The sequence below is a fragment of the Lathamus discolor genome, chromosome 13 (assembly GCF_037157495.1).
Source record: "Lathamus discolor isolate bLatDis1 chromosome 13, bLatDis1.hap1, whole genome shotgun sequence".
NCBI lineage: Eukaryota > Metazoa > Chordata > Aves > Psittaciformes > Psittacidae > Lathamus > Lathamus discolor.
Window position 1 is genome coordinate 12,127,204 of NC_088896.1, and position 21,875 is coordinate 12,149,078.

The 21,875-nt window shown below is 44.8% G+C and overlaps 1 protein-coding gene across 2 annotated transcripts in view; it reads right to left on the reverse strand.

Annotated features, from left to right (window-relative positions):
- The window catches only part of RPTOR (regulatory associated protein of MTOR complex 1), a 114,552-nt gene extending 93,232 nt beyond the window's left edge, over nt 1-21,320 (reverse strand). For both annotated transcript variants that reach the window (XM_065693373.1, XM_065693372.1), the window contains exons 1-3: nt 20,604-21,320; nt 10,317-10,419; nt 7,570-7,652 (exon numbers count right to left, since the gene is read on the reverse strand). In XM_065693373.1, the coding sequence (XP_065549445.1) occupies nt 7,570-7,652; nt 10,317-10,419; nt 20,604-20,765 (348 nt within the window). In that variant the 5' untranslated portion in view covers nt 20,766-21,320. The remainder of the gene's footprint in view (nt 1-7,569; nt 7,653-10,316; nt 10,420-20,603) is intronic.
- Nucleotides 21,321-21,875: the final 555 nt, after the last annotated feature.

Genomic DNA, 21,875 nt, shown 5'->3' on the forward strand with positions numbered 1-21,875 from the left:
GAGCCTAATGAGTCAGGAGAAGGAAAAACAACCATTTAGAGGTTTAGGCTTTGTCAGGATCCCTGTGAAAGGAGTTAAACCCAAAGCATTTCAGGCTTTCCTCTTCTGCCTTAGGGATATATAAAAATGTAACTAGTTTTCTTTGTTACTGCCCTAAGTTTTGCACAAAATTAATGCCTATTCAGAAAGAAGCTTCAGTTGCCTAATACAGAATTATTTGCATGTCAAAGTTTGCAGTGACTCAGTCCCAGTGGATATCCAGTGGTGCTCATAAAGAGCACCAGGGTCTATGCAAGCAGCTCAGGGAAGACTCCTCCCCGTCTCCCATCCCCAGGATTCACAGCTCGCAGGAACACGAAGACAAGGGATTTTTAAATAGGTCACACAGAGGCTGGGTGGTAATTACAGAAAAACGTTAATCAGATTGGAGCCCAGAGCTGCTTATCTCTTGCAAGAAGCCTTTCTAATATCAGGTCTTTCTGCCCACCTCAGGACAAACTGCCAGGAAGAGTACAATGGTCATATGGAAATACCCTGGAATACACAAATCTTGCTTGTTGCCAATTCTGGCCTCATTTTGATGATAAAATACAAAACAAAAAGAGAGGAAATGGAAAACGTGAATGGATCTTATTGTCAGAAGACTGGGGAAAGCAAAGCAAGAGCAAGCATGGTCACTGAAAGACTTGTTTTTACATCTTCTGAACACGCTTCTCCACATCAGCCCATGCCTGTATCTGTTTCCCTTTTTGTGCCCCAGTTTTCCACAAAAATCTCAGCAAACTCAGTATAAACTACATTAACTGCTGCAATTTCATAGCTTCCACTTCATTTTTAGTGCTTTGTTAAAGATTTATCATATATTTTTCCCACTATCAAAAGAATTAAAACACATTCTACCCAGACCAAGCCCCAGCACTGCAGCAGGCAGACTCCCCACTTGTACCGCATACTCCCAAATCCCTTGGTTATCACTGCTTTAGGACAGCTTTATGTACACGTGGTACAGCTACTCCCATGTGAAGCAGTTACTTCAGCAGCACCTATTGCCACAATTCAGGCTACAAAACTCCAGGCAGCCCATGCAGTGGTTTCAGATGCTAAAATCTTTACAGTTGTTCATCAGGACTTCCTCTGAATACTCAGTGCCCTGGTAGCAGAAGAAAAGAGGTGGCCCAGTTCAGATTCTTCAGCCCAAAAGAGCTGAAAGCAGCTCTTCGGTGGTGGTTTAAACCGAACCCTGGGCTTGTGTCCTCCCGGGCCACGCTGTGCTGTGGAGGAGCAGATGGCAAGGTTGCAGAGCACTATCACAGGACTACAAGTCAGAACTCCTGCTTTATTTGCCCTATTATTTTCCGTAATCACAAGACAAAAAAGTGGCTTTCAGCACCCACCACACTTAAAACTTGCGCTTTTCTGGCTAAACTACCAGTGCTTCTAGAGGGACATCTTGTAACAACAGCACAGGGTTACAGTCATACCCAGAACAGTACCAGCACAACCTCTCACATAGAATGAGAACATGCACGAGTGGTTTTGCAATTGTACTTGTTGACCCCTCTTCTACAACAGACTTCTTTTTCCCCTCTGGAAAAAACTGCTGCTTTCTGCTGAAGACAGTTGATCTTTAACAAGACAGCAAAGGCTTGATACAGCAGCAATTCTGCAGAGCCTCAAAGAGCTGCCAAATTCAAGAGGCTGTTGGGAACTCAGAAACAACAGAGTCCTCTTAGGAAAACCTGCTTTTGTTAAACAAGGTCACAGTGTCTTTTTTTAATTCCTCCTCTGCTTTTTTTGTTACTGTTACATGTTCCCACATCTGCAGAGCAGGGAGACCGAGTTTTTCTGTTTTCCCCTTTGGAATTCTACAGGATCTTTTGCCAGAGCAATTAGTATTTGCTGTTGTTTTAAAAAGAAAAACCCTACAGAAATGAAGGCAAAGGATGACTCACAGAGACCAATAATTAGGCCATGCGTTCAATTATCTTTCCTGCTTAACTAGTCACTCTGTAGGAAATGCTCAACCTTTGATGTGCAGCAGCAACTTACCAATTCATTAGGCAGAAAGAAGCAATGCAAGGAAGGAAACCTCAGGAACTGTATCAAAGCCCAGAGATATCTAATGAGGGAAACAACAGCATCAACAACAGAAAACAGGCACCAAAAAGGTGGAGGCTTCAAATGATCTGTTTCAACTATCTTGGCTGCACTTCCTTTGAAATTAAAACTGTTGGGAAGCAGACAAGAAGAGGGAAAGAGGCAGCCTCATTTGATCAGAAAAGCATCACTGTTTCCTTGAAAGCTTGCCACAAAGAATACAATCTATCTGTATTGTAGGAGGCTCCTCACAGACCATCCCTCGTGGGTGGATGGAAGCTGCAGGAGGCAGCACTCCACCTACTACACCGGATTAGGGAAAAATTGGAAAACCTTTTATTTAAAAACCTGCATAGTTAAGCACAATGGGACACACACTGGGAGTCTCAACCTGGCACCGACAGCTTTGGAGAATCAGGAACACAGTTCAGTTAACTACCTACCATAGCTATTAATGCCCCACAGAGAAGGAGCAGCCAGGCCTGCCTGGGATGAGTACCGAGGTCCTCAGTTTCCTTAGGCCCACTCCAGTAAGGGATTGCTGCAGTTGCTCCTCCTTGGCTATATCACCTCTTTGAGCTGAGTGAAAAAATGGGTATGACCACGTAAATGAAATGGGCTGAAAAGACCTTGAACATGCCTCGATCTGCCAGTTCAGATGTGTTACTGCCTGTCTCTCAATAAGTGGCACTAATGAAAGTAACAGAGCACCCAAAAGAGAACTGCGTAAGGACAGAAGCAAAACTGCTGCATGACAGTGTCCACATTAACACCCCATCCTCAGTGACTGGGGATGCTGTAGATCTCAAATCCCAGTGTCTGACTCCAAGCCACCCTTCCCAAAGGCTTTTAAAAGTCGATTTAATCTTGCCTTCTCGATTTATCCAGCTCTTCCCCTACCTGGGATTTTTATTCCCTTTCATAGGTCATGGTTCTCCTTCACTCCAGGGGTGTCTGTTCAGGAGGAGCTATAATGAAACACAACTAATTCCATCAATCAAAACAGTGCAGGTGACTGTCTTAGCAAAAAAAGGAGGAAACAGGAGGAGAACAAGGGGGACAGCAAGGAGTTAAACTTGAATTAGAAAACTCAATACTGCAATTGACCTTGTTTTATTTAGGCAAGTGGGTATAAAGGGAAAAAAATTCTTTGGGGTGGCTCATCGAGTGACATGAGAGAGAGAAAGAAAGGTCTTGAGAATTTTCTGGTCAGTTTGGAGTTAAAGAAAGAAACTGGTCATAGCCAATGCCAACAGAAAGAAAAAATAATCTATAATTTCATGCAAATTTAATCAGCATATGCTCCAGAGCACCTCATACCACATCCTGAATTATGTAACGTGCATCATGCAACCTACAGTTCTGCTCTGGCTACACAGCCCCATTCTCAAAGGCAAACACACTGCAATAGAAACAAAGGAAACTTTATTGCCGGGGGAAGGCCAGAAGCCAAGTGATGAGGTGTCTATTATGAGAGAGGGGAGGGAAAAAGGGAAAGTCTCACACCCTTCTAAGGCAGCAGCAATCAAAGAGCAGCCTCACCTCGCGGCATCGTGTGCAGTGCCACACACCAGGATCCTTTTACACAGTGTAACTGGTGCTCCCTGTACTACAGCTCAGCCCAGAGAACTCCAGCCAAGAGGATGCAGAAAGCCAGGCTCCCAAGCTGGTCCACATGGAAAGGACCAGGGTACTGTGCAGAGAGCAGCAGCACCACCTCCACCTCTCCACTCACCCCTTTGCTCCAGCACTGCAAAGTGTTGCAGCAAAGAGCCCAGGTCCCAGCTCTGCTGGTAAATAGGTGTAAACTGGGAGTTAAGTAAGAGTAACTTCTGCTCATAAAATTCCCGCTAGCAACTGCATCTCCATAAAGCATCCACTGCAGCAGCACTCGGAATTCATAGGCTATTATTCCTGTTTCAAACAAAGTCTGTTGACTTTTAAACTAAGGAAAGTTCCTGCCTTTTGACTGGCACAACGTGCACCACTGCCAAGAAAACTGAATTTGCATCCAGACAAGGGGGAAAATGGTTGCTACTTACTGCCAGCACCAGCAAACTACTGCTCTCCCTGGTCACCTACACAGCACTGCACCTAACACAGGCACTGCTCTGCAAAAGGGAAGAGATGAAGATCAGCAGCAGAGAAATACCATTTCAACAGATTGATTCTTATCCAAATATTTGAAATCCAGAGCACATGAAAAATCTCCAATAGAAATTCAAAGTGGTCTATTCTGGGCAATTAAAGTGATTGATATAAGGCACAGTCTCTGCTAAAGGCTCTCCTTGTGCATGGGGTTCCCCAGCCATTTCCTACGCCCCCAGGATGATCCCCATGGCCAGAAGAAAGTCCCAGGGAAGTTTATTCCCCTCCATCAGGCTGCATCTGGGGGGGGAGGGGTGTCCTGGGCTCTTTCACTCTTCTCCTCTCATCCTTAGCTGCCTCAGCAACCCCTTTTATCCTCCCATAACTGAGCCTACTTTCCAGATTACTTTCAGGGTTAACCCCTTCCATGCCCAGTGGAACTCAAACCCCATGACCCCAGGTAACTCTAGGTAAGAGCTGTCTCGTTTTTCTTTCCACTTTCTCCCTAGCATCCAAATTCTCTTCACACTGAATTCAAATAACTCTTACTTGTTTTGTCAATTCTTGATAAAGACAGATAAAGGCAACAGCTTTGTCATCTCCCCTCTTCCCCCAGTGAAATTTTCTTCTGAGAATTGCAATGAAATGACAGGATATTGTTTAACTGCAGCATTTTGCAGATGAGACAACGGCTGGAGTGGTTTTTACTCCTGCAGCACACAAATTTATGTTGCTACACAGCAATAAAGCAAAGCCTTAAATTTAATCAGGACATACTTCAGGCAATGGCAAGCTGATAGATTATTTAGAAAGAGACTCGATAAGAGCTGTAAGGAATTATGCCTCAGCCTGGGAGTCTCCAGAAACAAAGAATTTTCATGCTTAGCCCTTGTTAAGCTTTTTCATCTAAGCTGTTTGTATTTAGTGCATTTGAACAACCTCCAAAGGTTATGAGCAGACAGGGGCTGCACTGGAAGGGGTTTCACAGGGCTTCACACAGCATTTACTGCTGACATCATCCCCTGAGCAGGGGCTCCCTCCACTTGCGCACTCACAACCAGACACTGAGGAGGTGTTTCCTAGTGCAGGACCCTGCTGACAGCCCAGTAACGTCAGCTATGTCATGGTTTGGTCTCTCTTGCAGAGTGCCTGGCTTTCCCCAAATTGTCCTCCTTCCATCAATTCTTCAACCATCCCAAACCACTGAGAAATAGACAAAACTAGATGTATTAGTATTTATATGAAAGGTCTAGGAAATTCAATAATGTTCCTATTGTTTTATTGCAGATGGCACATCAGCTCTTTATTACTGCAGAAAACTCAAGGGCCCTGTAGAGTGCAATAAACTGGTGCGTGTTCAGCTTTGCAATGCTCCACAGGGCTCTGATTTACTGGCCAGAACCCCGCACCTTCCACACAAGCAGCTGAGCTCAGTGATTGCCTTGTGTTCCCTGCAAATCCTTCAGGGTGAGGTGAGATGAGGTCTGCCCACACAGGGCCCCGCTGCTTCCTGGTGCCCCGCTGCTTCCTGGTGCCCACCCTCATTCTCAGTCATATGGGCTCCATTATTAAAGAGCAGAGAAAAAGATTTGTTTTCACCTTTGCATCAAGATGTTTCCCTCTCCTACTGGATTTCAGACACTATCTGAGTTTTCTGCCCAATTCCTGGGCTGCAAGAGACAGTTTAAAGAAAAAAAAAGTCAATGTACCAAGAGGAAAACCATGAAAATCACAAAAGGAAAGCCTCAGTCTCAAGTATACAACATCCGTGCTCCGAGACAAGTCCTTATGTCATACACTTACAAAACACTTCAGGAAAAAGCATTCCCATGGACAGTTACCCACAGATTTAGTAATGTGGGCAATTCTCCACTAAACCCAGTGAGTCTCCTTCAGGACACTGAGCTTTTACTGAATGCTAAACCCAGCTCTAGCCAGCCAGCCCTGAATAAGGGAGCAGGGAAATGCCACACAAAGAGCTAAAGAACCAGCATGATCTGCATTTACATTCAAATTGTTCTGAATATTATTTCCATCAAGTTTGAATTGAAAAGTACAGGAGGGACCTAGCATGCACCCGACAACATTTACTCACAGCCTCTAACCCCACACATGCTAACAAGCCTGTTTCTGGTGACAAACACTCTCAGACCCTCAGTGGGGGCAATCTCTCTGCATTGATTCTATAAATGACAAACAAGCAAGTAAATGCCTGGAACCCATATCTATTTAAATAGAAGGACTGATTACAAATATCTAACAGCACAGCTAACACAAGCACCTTCTCCTTCCAGGCATCCTATACAGAGGACAGGGAAGTACCAGGAACTTTCCCAATTACAGACCATACTCTTACACTAATGCGAACAGACGTTACAGAGACACTCAGTAGATTATTTATACATTAAATAAAGTAATGAGTAATGACAGAAACAGAAAGTACAGCCCTGGTGCTGACAAAACCCACACATCATTACTGAAAACAATCTAAAAGGAAGAAGAGAAACCATGTCTCCATGGTCCATGAAGACCAGATTAGTGTGCATACCACATCATAAGGGAAAATATAAATTACAGCCCCCCTGCAGGTAGGTTCATTCATTGAAGTTACTATTTCTGCTCTGCTTACACATTCCATGCTTATAATGATAAATTTATGGTTTAGTTGTCAATAGTCCATGTACTTTGAAGAGGAATATTCTGACCCAAACTGCCCAGAGCATACAGATAAGGCCATGAACATGCTGGGGAATGCTAACAGAGAAGAGGACTCTACAGCTCAGGTTTTGAATCTATTTGGAAAATGCTGCAGACTTCAAATGTTATTCTTTAGATCTTTCTGTAGTTTATTTACTGAGACACATGAAATCAGGAACATTGAAAAATCCAGAAACAAAACACTTCCCTTGTGTGAAAGGTGAGATGTTACCAAAGAAGAAATAATGAGCCAATTGCTTGCATGCTGCTTTAACTCCTGCTCTGACTCCTAAAGTGCTACTACTACCCCAAACATTCATTTTCACAAACATCTACACACATCATACTTTAGGCAGAATTGGCAGTTACCAAGCTCTGAAATCATGTTTCAAAACAAACCCAAGAGCCCTCCTCAACCACTGACTGCACAACATCCGCAATAAAGTCAGAGGAACCTCAGTTTAAAAGAATCACTGTAGAACTTTAAACAGCCCCCAGGATGTGATCAGAGAGAGCATGAGCCAAGAGGGGCATCAGCTGAAAAGCTACCAAATTCAACAGTTGCAAGAGTTCATTCACACTGATGGAGGAAGGAAAGCAACCAATGCTGCAGGACCACCAGGCCACATAACAGACACGTGTCTCTGTGTGCAGTCTATGCAGAGGGGAAGCCCAAGGATTACTTACTCTTGGCTGCCAGTTCTCATACTGCTTCTGTAGATTTGCACCAATGGTTTCCAGAGCTTTCTGAGGACCCATTGACAGAGGATCTAGGAAAGAGAACACAAATGAGCATTTCTGACCACACCTGAATCACTCAGCTTGACAAGAAGCAGAAATTATTTCCAATTTTATGTGCATTTAAAACTTTGTGTTTCTGTACAATCCAGATCTACAACCTGGGAGACCAAAGTCTACATCAAAGCATGGACACCACCACCCTTTGCAGAAGAAAGAAGCCAAAATCTTTTCATCCTGTCTCTCTCCAGTGTTCCGCTTGCAAGAAAGATTGTTTCATGGTGTTTTAATGCAAGCTCCTACACACATTCCATTTCAAATTCACAAACACTGCATTCTTCATGGAAAAATGCATCCCCAGATTCTTCACTCCAGTAAAAATTAAACACCATTAAAGACTGTCAAACTTAGAAGATTTCTCTTGCTAAGGCAGTAAATACAATTGGGTTTTGAAAGACAAGAAAGGCATTGCATTTGTTTCTTTCATAAGGAAAAAAAGGCTTCTATAGTAAATAATGACAAAAATTTAAACTGGTTAAATATTTGATGATAAATACATTTTCTTGATGAATGCAGAATCCTGCCTCATTTGCTTCCATTGCTGACTGCTCCAGAGAGCATGCTTCAGTTGGAGTTTGAGAAGTTAATTGTGTCACTGGGTAATTACCCCCATCCATCCGTACCAGCACAGCCTCATCTTGTGTGCTTTATCCAAACACCATGGCCATGTAACTGACACTAGTAACAAGCTTCAAAGAAACCAGAAGCTAATATTTCGCTAGTTTTTATAAATATTTCTATTAACCAAATCAGTGAGTTATTCAAGGCCAAGTTGGACGAGGCTTGCAGCAACCTGGTCTAATGGAAGGTATCCCTGGAGGTGACCGCTCAGACCCCAGAAGCCTGCTGTGAGTTAATATGCCATTAGCTACTGCAGAAATGAAAAAGGAAAGAGAAAAATAGCATGAACACATCAGATTTCTTTTTTGAGTCCTTCAAAAGGACCAAACTGAACTTCAGAAAAAGAAGTTTAAAACACTTCACGTGCACTTTGACAGCAGAGGAACACAGTTTAGAGACCCTGGGGTGCTTCCAGAGCAATTAGTGTTATTAACAACCCCCTTTTGTATAAAAAGAAAGTTCCCTGGTGCCATTCCAAGAGCCAAACAGTGGAAATAAATTGTTTTCCTAAATATAGCTCATGCACCAGAGTCATGACGTGAGCCCTCAGCCTCCCGTGTTGAGCACACACTAAAGGCCAAAGCCCTGCAGACACCAGCCAGGACACTGTCAGTGCAGGCACAGCCTTCCCTGCACCAGGCTGACACCACAGCACAGATGTCAGCTCAGGCTTCACTCTGGAGAAAAACAAACCACTCGGGATACTCTAAGGGTGCCTCTGGAAGAGACAGCAAGGTGCAGTGTTCACACAAGGGAGATCTCAGCTCGGCTGTAAACAGCAGCAATTGCATGAAAACAACCACCACAATTCCTTACCCATCTGGCAAAGACGCTCCCACCATCCTCACCTTTAGCTGCTCTGGAGAACGCTGTACAGTGAAAAAACTGCAGATTTTTTGCCATTACCTTTGCCAAAAGTTGGCTAGAAATGGAAACAACTACTTGTGTAGAGATACACACTGAACAATTCATTAGAAAGCTGCATTCAACATTCTCTTTGCTGATGACAGTCATTAATAACTTTATTTAATGACTCTGCAACGCTCCTAATTCTCTTTGCTCTCTTCTCAATGTATCAATGAGAAACTGGAGCTGTTCTCCCCACTGAACAGACGTATTTGCTAGTGCATGCTCATGGCTTTTTAACTGCTTTAAAGTCATCAGCATTTTTAGGTTAAAACAAATGAGCTGCCATGATTCATAAGCAGGTACACCAAGGTTAGAAAGGAGATATTCTGCAAGTTTGTTAGGAAATACAGTTTGTGCAATGATTCATTTGCTTCTGCAGCCTAATGTAAGCCCCACAGTTCAGGATTACAGAGCTCTGCATGTTACTTCCTGAAGACTGAACATTTTCAATTCCTAGATAAACCCCAAATCTCTCAGAAAGCTTTCTTATACCAGGTATTTCCTTCTAAAATTACTTCAGATAAGTCTCGTCCTCATAATGCGACGTGATCTCCAAAACCAAGGCAACTTTCCATTTCTTCACAAAACCCTAGGAATTCACTCCAACACTGCACCAGAGTAGCAAGCCCAGGTGCTGGAACTGCTGGCAAAACATCCTTGGGAATAATTCCAGGACTTCTGAATTCATGATCCCAATTAAATTAGCCTCAGAGCAGTCTCCTCACCATACAGTAAAGTGCATGCATTTTACACAAGCTTATTCCTACACTGTATGACGCAGGGTAACTGCAAACCTTTGCAGATCACAGCTCTCTAAAGACGTAACTGCTCAGATTTCCTTAGGTATTTATAAATCCACAATTAAAAGCAAGCCAAGCACCTCATCACCACCTTGTCTTCTCCATGCTATCCCATTTCAGAACAAAGCAGGAAAGATGAGCCAAAGCAGCAGCTACTGCTGGACTCTCGATTAACTCACAGTGACGTCAGATGCCCCGTTTCCTTTTGTTCACCCCAGTTTTAAGTCCACAAAACACACCACTTGAACATTCCTGTATGTAACTGACAACAGAGTTAGCTGGAGCTTGGAAGGTCTCAGGACTTACCGATCCAACACTCCAGGCGGGCACAGGGAGTCGTTTTCACCACATCAGGAGGGTCCACACCAACGTTTAGGCACAAAACTAAGGCAACACTAACAGTCTTCATCTGCAAAGACAGACAAGAAACCCCTTACTTAGTGTAAAAACAAAATCAATTGTGTTTGTGCTGGATTTTTATCACTGCTGTAACCTGTGAAGGGCTTCAGTGAACCTTTGTTACCTGCTCTTCGACACACCCTGTTCCAAGCAGGGGATGACTGGTGCAATTTTTCATTCTTTTAAATAGATCAGTACTGAGACTTTGAGTTCCTATTTTTTATGATTATTTCCAGAGCCCATTATTCTTTTCCAGAGCATGGAAATGGGTATCAGCAGACTACTGCTGCTCACCTTAAAATAGTCATTGTCCAACTGAAACACATTATTAAAACATGAGAATGTGCTATTCAGGGTCCCTGATCAATATTATAATAGAGGATGTCCTTTCTAATATTAAAACTAAGAGCATTACAAGGGAAAAAACACCCAAGTGAGCAACTAAACCATAACAACACATTCACTCTGGTTTTTGTTTATTTTCTTAAGCGCAGAATCACAGAACGGTTTGGGTTGGCTCCAGCTGCTGCTTCAGTATCAGCCCCTGGAACCAATGGGCAGCACATTCCCACTGCTTGTGGAGACACACGAGGCACCACAACCCTACAACATCCAAACCCAGCAATGCGTCACCTCCAACCAATGACCCAGCGCTATGGCCAGTTAAAAACACAGCTTGGAAATTAGTATTTCACATCTTTATGCTCTTTTCTACATTCCCAATACCTAAACCAGAGAAGGAAAACAGAAGTAAGGTGGCTCGAGTTGCTTCCATCACGTGTTCAGCACTCCCTGGCTTGTCGGAAGCAAGGCCACCCACACCTCCATTCCCCCAGGGTGCTCACAAGCAGCAGGCAAAACAAGAAAAAACACCCAAACTTCACACTTAGAGAATGAGCCAGAGCCACACAAGTGTGTAATTATACAGAAACTGAAGCAGAGAGATGCTATTCACACCAAGAAGGGAGGACAGGACCAGTGTCTGCTCACTCCCATGTCTATGATGGGGAACCCAGAAAAAATTAGCACGAAATCTGATTATGTTCTTACTGGCAAAACCCTGCAATCATGTGGGAGTTACTCATCCCTGAGCTAGCAAGGAGTAAGCAGCACTTCCTAGAATGCATGAAAAGGATGAATAGTCCCGTATTTTTTTTCAGTTCATCCTCTACAAAATCTGTATGTTATAAAAGAGGCCTGGTTTTCACAAGTGATCCGAGGTGCCTGGGAAGCTCCATCCCTCAGCCACCAGCACTCCCTGTCCTGGGCTCTGTGAGCAGCGCAGCTCCTGCACCATGGACTCTTGCAATGAATGGCAGTAGATGAAAACAGTTCCCCCTAGTCTTAAACTTGAAGGAACAGGCTTCCTACCAGAACAGCAGAAATCTGGCACCCGATACTTCAGTGCCTTATTCTTCCTCAGCAAGAGCCCCTGGCATCCTTCCTGCGCCCTTGTTTCATGTACTCAGCAGCATAGGAAGATGGAAAAAAAGGGGAAAAAAAAAAAGGAAAAAAAATTAAAAAGGGGAAAAAAGGAAAGGAAAGGAAAAATATAATAGGAAATAAAAGAAACAAGGAAAAAGCTCACCCAGCCTCTGAAACCCAAGGTGCTGCAGGGTGTTAGAGAGCCCCAACACTGGCAAACACACTGAAAACCCAGAAGGAAACTAAGAAAACTGCAGGACAAAATCTCTTCTTAGAAGTGGAAACACAGAAATGATTCCTTCACTAGAAAGGCTCCGGCTAAAGTCTTTTCCTTCTCATTTATTTATTGGTTCCCACTTGTGGTCTAACACTGAGTTATTCTCAGTGTTTTACTAGCAAGATCTGGCTGTGACTTATACTCATCTTGATTTCCTATTCCTAAGCTCAGTGTTTTAATTCTCCTTGAGCACAAACAGCAAGCCAGTAATGAAATGCAACAGGCTAACCAGACCCAGGGACAAATGGGGTTATTCCCATGCTCTTACCTCCCCACAACAGCGATCAGGTATTCCACTGCACAACTATTTGCTGTGCTACTACAGAACACATCTTCAGTTGGAGTTACAGCACTTTCACACTCCCCAAACTCCTACTCAACAGCCACCGATGATGCTGAATCATTACAGACCAAAAACCTGAGCCCAAGGAACCAAATAATGCTTTTCCCATTCCTGAACAACTTTGGAACACGCCACCAGAAACTCTGTAGCATATTTAAAGCTTCTTAATACGAGAAGTACGGGGACATTCTCATCCATCATTAAGACAGTGGAAATTTTCTTCTCCACATTTCAAGAACACATCCATCGGAATGCATGTCACTGGGTTGTTGTTAAAACTGAAAAATGAAGCAGGGAATATTTGTCAAGCTTCCAGAAAAGCCAATATCCAAAACGCTTTCTCAGCAAAGCCTCAAGATCAAACCCATAGAAGCCCTAACTGTGGGATCCTCTGGATAGAGTATGATTTGACTGCTTAATAAAAGACAAATTGGATACAATTCACAACTTCATGCTGCATCCAACTGAAAACTGTTTAATAACTGTGGTTCAGAGCCTGCAAAACTTAAACTGCAAAACCCACTGGGTCCAAAAGCTCTTCCTGAAAAGTAACAGTATTGAATTCAACTCCCAAATCAGGAATGGGAGTTAAGTGAGTAGAGGTACTTTGGTGTCTGTGAAGGAGAGAAGACGCTTACTAAAGCATTGACATTAAAATTCACACATTATACTAAAGATCAGAGAACTTGTGAAGTATTTTTAATTTGCCTTTGATTTCATTTTGAGACAAAAGAGATTTGCAGATGAGGGAGTAACCTCAGATCAAACCCAGTGCGGTTGCTGGGGGTTCTTACTGTTGCTAACCTGTTCTCACTAGTTAGTAAGGACAGGTTAGCAACTAAGGACTCACATCACTGCTTCATCTTCTAACTCAAGTAATACCAACAAGCAGTCAGTCAATCAATTTCTGAGGAATTTTGTGGGAAGACCTCACGTAACACTCCCAAATGGACACTTTAAAACCCATAAATATTTTATTTCCACACTGCAATTTTCAAGCTGAAAACTTTCTGCTCAACCACGTCACAGCTGAACACTCAACCCTGATCAACCTGCCTGGGTTTACGCCAGGAAGTTAAAAGTGCTTCTGCGAGTTAATACAAACACAGCACTAAACATAAAATATGAGCTGCTACATCACTGTCCAGAGCTGAGGGTGAACTTATCAGCATTAAATACAAACACCGGGACAGAATTCCCGACTGAGAAATCCTCACACCCATCTTCTTTGGAAATCCTCACTGGCCACCCAGCTCAACCCTCCTGCTCCTTCAGGGAATTCATCCCCTTTCTGAAGGCTTTTTTGGGCTCTTTTTCTTTATGTACATTTACACAGATTGAATACAAGCCTCTCAAGCAAAAGGCAACACAAGGTAGGTGCTCCTCGGGTGACTGCAAGATGCTGACTGCTCTGGAGACATGCCATTAATACTACAACAAGGAGCTCTCCAAACACTGAGCAGCAACAGCAATGTTTAGCAACACAAAACATTGGTCTCCCTTGTGGTTTCAGTTGCATTCATTCTGCAGCACCACAAAAATCAGGTTTTTTCCTTCCCAAGCCTCATGGAAGCTTTCTCACAAGGCAGTGACCCCTTGCAGTGATCTGCATGCTGCCGGGAGGCTCTATGGGATTCATGGCATATCAGCCACAGGAGGAGATGGGCACTCTGAATTCTGGCAACTTCCCATGTCAGGCAGAGAAAACCTTGACCTTCCTGGTCCAGTGGATCACACACCTCCAAAGAAAGGTTTCTGAAGGGAGTGACTCGGAAGGTACCCCACGGGAACATGATCTCTACCTGCCACCAGGCAGAGGAACACAGACCCTGCCTGTAGAAGCGGGTGTTTGATGTCTTGCCCTCCCAGCAGCCTCTTACATCATCAAGCCCTAACTTGGTGCCCTCCCTTTACCCTTTCCACACCACACTTCCTGTGGATGGATCTTCCCTTTAGCAGGCCAAATAGCAGAAGAAATGTGCTCGTTCTCTTCTGCTTGCCTGCAATGTTTGCAGTGTAAAACAACTAAAAAGGCAGAGGTTCCAGTTTCAAGGAAGGGGGTATTTTAACACGAAGTTTGAAAGAAATGAATTGTCATGAAGAAAAAAACCCACAACTCAGTGTGCTTCTCCTCAGTGATAAAAATAGCAGCATGCAAAGAAACACTTCCAGTTAACATTAATAATTCAACACCTCTGCAGGTAGTCTCCAGCCATCTGTAGCCCAAAAGGTCAGTTCCTGCTGTGATTGTGGTGACAGCATACACTAGATTCCTAGATCAACTCCTCCTCAGTGTTTGTTTTCCTTTTCTAACCTCTCTATTCCACACTAATCCTATAAATTTTCTTCAGGGGTTTCTTATGTCCAACATGTTCGTTTACCCAGTGATTGCAGCTGCTACACAAAGTTCAGGAGCAGTCGGTAATGCCCACACAGCTCCCCGCAAAGTAGACTCTTAACTGCTGGCTTCACTGTTTATTTTACAAGCACTTCTGACACCTCTAGATGAATTACTGCTGCCCATCAAGACCCAAGATGTATGTATACACCTTCTATTTACTTGCTCTGAGAACATGGTGCATCTTCTCTGCGTGATGCGACCTCAGCTTCTGAAGGTCCCTCTGAGATCAAAGGTAATCAGGCACAACAGCACTGCTCTTCAGATTAAAAACTACAAAGCCAAGTAGGCTGATTTGCCCTATCACAGCAAAGCACCAAAATACTGCCTTTAAACTGCTGCTTAATGCATAGAATCAAAATGCTGCTCAAGTCCCTGCCAATCATTTCTTAAAAACAGGAAGCAAATATTTCATTCTATGATCTTTGTTTTCTTTATACAACACACAAAAAGAATCAATGAGCCATTTTCTAGGTGTTATTCCTCATTTGATCTGTGACAATGGCTTTCCTTCTCACCTCAGCACAACTCTGTATCTGCTTTGCATTCTGTACAGGCTTCTTTCCATCATTCCACCACATTCCTGCTCTGTCTAGCACTACCTTTCAAAATGTGTCCATGGAATCATAGAATCAGTTAGGTTGGAAAAGACCTGTAAGCTTACAGGAGCAACGAGGAGAAAATGATAAGGAGAAGATCAAGTCTGTTATTTCAACAGAAGCGTGAGGAACACGAAGATGAAGATGTCTGGTTGTGCTGATAGACACACTGTACAGAACACTGTCACCTACTGCAGAGCGAAGCTATGATGTGGTATAAAGAATGCCATTAACACAAACCTATGTTAGGTATTTCATTACATCATTTCTTGAGAGAGGCACCTACACTACAGTCTTTACAGAAGAACAGGAGAGCAAGACAAACATCTTGGGTTTATCAAATTTACTTAGAAATGCCAGTTAAAGCTATGACACACAGAGCGATCAATAGGCTCCCTCAGTTACCCATGGCCATCTACGCTAACAGTCACCTCTGGAAACGTTCAAGGGCAGCAGTTCAGCACAGCAGCAAGCCAATTAAATCAGCATCTCAGAGAGAAATGTAAGAAACTCCCCAAACTTCCCAGAAAGCCTACATAACCCACAGAGACAGAACCGAAACTCTGCCAGCCTTGACGAAAATGTAAGGGAAGAGGGAAGAAATGTAAGACCCAGAGAAGCGTTAACAAAGCATGTCTAAAACATTCACTGAAGGTTATCTTCAGCCTCTCAGCCACTGAAACACGCACCATGCCAGAGTAAAGGAGTGGTAGCTGGCAGCAGAGCAGATGCTTCACAGTTTGCACCACGAGTGCTTCATGCAAAGCAGCCGCTACTATCTGGCCATCCACCACTGCACAAGGTTCCACCACTGCTTATTAACATCTCCCACATTTGGGAATTAAAGGTAAAGCCCCACACAGAGATAAGGATTTTCATTAAAGTCGGCAATTCCCTACACCAGCCCAGCACTCAGGTCTGTCTTTCAAGGTGTATGGGGGTTTTTCACTGTCTATTCACAGTGCCTTGCAAATTCCTAAAAGCATGCTGGGGGCAGGAGGATAACCAGCCCTACAACACATATATGTTGATTTTAAGCAGCAATAATTGCCTAACTCCTCTCCAAACACCATATGCTCAGCAACACCAGTCGCCAAGACAGAAAAAAGTGAAGCACATTATATATGTGTTCTCTTGTTGCATTTTTTTTAATGGGGAAACACAGATACAGTTCTTTTCTGTCGCTCCCTTTGCTAACAGTGCTCATTTTACATCCCCTGCATGTCAGCTGAAGTGAGAAAATGGACAGGACGGGAAAGAAATTGACTGAGTTGAAGGTTTCGGTGTTTCCTGCTGGTGTTTGGAGGTGAGACCTTTTTCTTTCAAAAGATGTGACTAGCTGTACTCTGCAGAGCTGTTAATTAAAGTCCCCTCTCTGCTCATACATCAAAACATGTAGATAGTGGTAGGTACAGCACAAGCGTCCCAACTCTATCCAATCAATACACAGCCACCTTCATTCAAAACGATCTTTGTTCTAGGTTAGAGAAGATCTAAATCTATAACTTAGATGACAGTGCTCATTACTTACAGCAGCAGATGCAATCTGGGGAGAAGCTGGGCTTTTGTTTGGCTTTACACATCTGTAAGCCAGTGGTGCCCTGTGCTACTGCTCAGTTCACACACCTCACTAGGCAGCAACTGCCACTTTTAGGAACACTTGAACTAAAATGGATTTCAGCCACTGACCTGCAAGACAGGAAGAGTCACACCATTTCCAGCTCTCAGGAGCACGCTACAGCACCAAAGCCAAGTGCTCCATGCCGGTCCTCCTATCAGTTCATCTTCAGATCAGGGGAAGAACAGAAGCTACGTACATACCATCTGCTTTAGATCCTGGGCTACTCACTGAGTTATGAGTTCCCTGAATTGTTGCTAGCCCATGATCATGCATAAGCAAACAGAAAGCAAATACTGGAAATGGAGTAAGTCAAAGAGAAGGCTGCTGCCAAAACACGAACTCCCACCCTCTCCCCCAACAAGACTGCTGCTGCTTCATTTCAGCTCACAAGGAACACACTAAGCTACACTCAGCCAAGGGATGAGCCTCCAGTGCTCAAAGTGAGAGCGGCAGCCAGGCCACAGCGCCTGGAAAACCTCCTTAGATTGACACAACCCTTTCAAGCTGCAATGATGTGTGCAAACTTCCAGTGCTGCTATCCTTCATTAACCTCCTCTGACACATGAAGCATTCACCATGCAGGCAGGTGAATTCTGCTTGTCTGAGTTAAGCCCATTTGCATGTGGTTCTGCTTTAATCTGCATTTCCATAGAAACCACATTGTGTATTCCTCTGCTCATAAAACCAGGATTTAATTCTCACCCAGCAAGTTAGGAGGCAGCAGGAAAAAAAATGCTGAAGTAAAACTGTTACAACCAGCTTTGTAGCTCTCTGCTCATTTTAGAAATCAATATAAGTACAACAAATCTTAATTTAAATATGCTGAATTTGGTGGGAACTTGTCAGTAAAACCTGGTGTTTGAAATGCTTTTATTTAAATTAAGTTTCCTGATTCAGTTGCTACTGAGGCTGTGAGATTTAATTCAATATACAAAGCATAATTCCAAGCCTCTTGTGATAAAAATACCCTTTAAATAAATAATAGATCAAAGCAGTGTCACTTTAGTGGCACATGTAGTCTACGAAAGCAGGAGATGAAGGAGTAAATGTTTTCAGAGCAGTCCTTCTGGATGAAGGGGGGAAGTCAATGTTCAGTTATTTTACCCAGATTTAACACTAGTTACTTTTCTTATTTGATCTTTCCCTCTTATTGGAATTATGCCTTCTAAAGAACCTTCAAGTTCCTACAAACTCAGGGGTTTTTAGAAAAATGAAGCAAGATGAAAAAAAAAGAGAGTAACTCCATACCCAAATCTTAGTGAATCATTTCCCATTAACTACAGCAAAGGGAGGATCACTCCCAAGGACTGCTCAAGACAATGAAGAAGAGCCAAATCTGCCACTGCCTGTGATGTTTCATGACTCACAGGGAAAACAATGCTACAGATTTTCCTGCAACTCAGGCAAAGAGAGACCTGTTTTGGTTAACCTTTGAGAATTCCTTGATTTAGACAGGCTGGGTCATTTAAACACAGGTAACAGTTCCCATCCTGAGCTTTGACAAGTTAATGTATCGAATTCAAAATAACAGAATGCTTTCCACACTCTCAAGTGACACCCAGAGGTACGTCCCCTCCGACCCTCTGGAAAATCTCTTTCAGTGGCATCTTGAGAAGAGCATGCTGAAGTCACTCAGATCTGGCTTGTGGGAAAGGGAGGCGAGAACCAAGGAAAAGAAGCTAAAGGGAACCAGGAGATGCAGCAGACTGACAGCCAGATTGACCCTGGAGGAAAGTGACCATGTGTTGCTTTTAATATGGGGAGCAAAAAGTAATAAACACAACAGCAAGTTTGTCCCAACAATACCTGATAAAGCTGTCTAGATACAAATGATGTATGAGCAGCACCCCCAATCCTGATACAAAGAAAAGTGATTTAGGCTGATAGTGAAAACAGAAGGACCAAACAGAAAATTGCAGATTTGCTTCTATTTTATTTACAAAAATCAGACTCCATATCTTGAAGAATTATTCAGGGCTCAATTCCACTAAGCTCCTTCTCAGTGAGTAGCACACTACTACATGAAGAGCACACCCTTCCCAGCATAGAGGACTCTCAGAAGAGACTGCAACTCCTCAGGAATAAACATGGTCAGAACTAGGCCCTTGTAACCACTGCTCTCTTCATTGAAATTACTCTGGCTGCAACATGCATGGGAAACATCTAGCAACAAGTACACAGAAGACAGCTGATTACTCACACTTTACTCACGCTTAAGCTGTACAACCTATTGATTAACTTGATCAAGTCAATGTCATTCCCAATTTAGAAAAAGACAACTCTGCAGATCAGGAAGCATCACAGGAAGGCAGAGGGACCACTAAAATAGACAAGCAAGCTCATCACACCTCCACAGTCTACTAGAGAAAAACCTCTTCCTTGCCAAAACCCTTCAAAGAGGATGTACCACAAGACTTTGTGTTCTTTGCTTCATTTAAATTCCATCCAAAACCCCTCAATTCAACCCATTAAAGATCTGCCAAGTTGGATTTTCGGTACATGATTTTAATCAGGCAAGTGATTCTAGTTCAGCCAGAGCCTTCCCCAGAACTTCACAACCAGTAAAGTGATGGCCCTGCTAGGAACATTCCGACTCATACATACGGCATCCTCACGCCTGGTCATAATGACTCTGGAAAGAATCACAGGTTTCAACTGCAGTTCCCAAGTTATTCCATAGTGTTACAAGAGAGATCATAAACATAACAGAAAATTGGTCACCAAAAGAATTCATCCATATTCATTAACACAAAGCTATGGGCAGAGCAGCTTTGAGACCTGAAGAATCCCATAACCCAAAGCAGATTCCAAGAACAGAATGAGTGGCGCTCATTATACATGACATTTCTTGGGTGCTTTGTTTGGTTGCTTTTAACTTAGCTATCTAAGTTGGAGACAAGTTCGAGACCCCAGGCAGGGATCCTTCTTTGCCACACTTGGCGTTATCAGTTTAACATACAACTTACATTCAAACACAAGGGAAGCACCTTGCTTCAGTACAGTAAGTGCCTCATCTTGTAACTCTTTCCTGTCAGCAAAATCTCAGTTTCCCACACACACAAAAGCTGCCTTAATTTCATACTCCACATAACATGCTGGTGGCAAGCTTCAAAACCACAACACTTCCGTGCATCCTCACCACCGCAGACAACTGTAATGACTATGCTTATTGCACTTTGCGCTTGCACCATTAACCTGCTGATCCAGAAAACACTTTTAACACCTCATTAATTTTACTGCCTTTCCTGAAAAACACCAAGTGTCCAAATTTCATTTAAAGATCTTAAATGAGGGAACTACTCAAAGAGTGTATTTCCATGAGCTTCAAATTAGTACTTTTGACCCATCTCCGCGCTTGCTTTCCCCAGTGCCATATGACAAGCACACAAACTACTGGATCAAACACCCAGCATTTCATGTGAAAACAGGCTGCTGCGTGAGATACAGCAGCCCTCTGAGCACCGAATCCTCCCTTGCCACCACCTATCCCCCCACTCCTCCTCCAAAACCCATCCTGCCCTTGAGCATTACCCGGTCCTTCATCCTCCAGCTCTGAGCCAAAGACTTGGAGCCTTCGATCTTCTCACAATGCCTTTTCTTCATAAAGGCCAGAGGCAAGTTCCAGTCAGTCAGGTCGGACTCATCCTCCTCCCCAAGCCCCAGAAGAGGCGACTGCAGCATCTCAGACTCCATCAGAGAGGAAGTACCAGGCAACAAGTGAGCAGCAACCTCCAGCCCAGCCCGCAGCGGGGGCCGAGGGATCCCTCCGGGGGGCGGAGGAGCGGGGTGGCGCTGGGGAGGACGGGGCAAGGGCAGCGGGAGGCTCCTCTCCCAGGTGTGCAGGTAAGGACGAGCCCCGGGGAAGCAGCACGTTCCACCCAGCGACTCTCCTACTCCTCCGCCGCCCGCAGACAGCAGCCCCGGCCGGGCTCGGAGGAAGGCGGCGCCGCCCGGCCCCGCGGAGGGCCGAGGTGCCGGCGGGGACCGGGCCCCGGGCCTCCACTCGCGCCTCTAGCCCCGCGGGCCCTGCACCCTCTGCGGCGGGAGCCGCGCCCGGCCCATCGCGGCTCCCAGCTCCCTCGCACACCGGCGGGCCGAGGGCGGGTCGGCGAGCTGCGGAACGGGAGCGAGCGGGAGCGGGTGGCAGGCTGCGGGAGAAGGGGAAACTCGTCCTGCAGCGCCGGAGAGCCCGACTCCCCTCACCACCACAGCAAGGAGGCGGCCATATTCCCCCGGCCCATAATGCAGCGCGCTACGGGCCGCCGCGTGGGACAAGCCGGGCCGCGGCGGCTGAGCCGCGGTTACCATGGTTACAGCGCAGCCTGCCCCGGGCCTAGTGCCGGCCGGAGCGTCCCCGGAGCCCCGCTGAGAGCTGCAGGGCCCAAAACCGGCCGCGGTCCCCCGGGCATCCGGGGACCGCCGGGGTGAAGGTCCCGGGCGTGCCCGGCCCTTCCCCGCCGTGCGCGGCACCAAGATGTCGGCGGTGCTCGGTGCCAGCCCGTCCCGGCGGGGTGGGGGCTGAGTCCTCGCCGCTGCCCACGGGGGCCACGTGGCAGGACCCGTCCGTGCCGCCTGCTCCCCTTGTCAGCGGCCCCGGAGCTGCGTGTCCCCACGGGAGCCAGAGGATGTGATGTGATGTGCTTGTTCCCTCCTGCAAGGCTGCAGGGACAAGTTCATTGTTTAACTTTGAGGTGCCAAGGAGTAAATACACCCCCAAGATCCACATGACAGGGTCCCATCACTTCATAGGATGCCATGTCGGGACTTCCAGTACCGCCTTGTCCAGCCTTTCTAGGCAAAGTA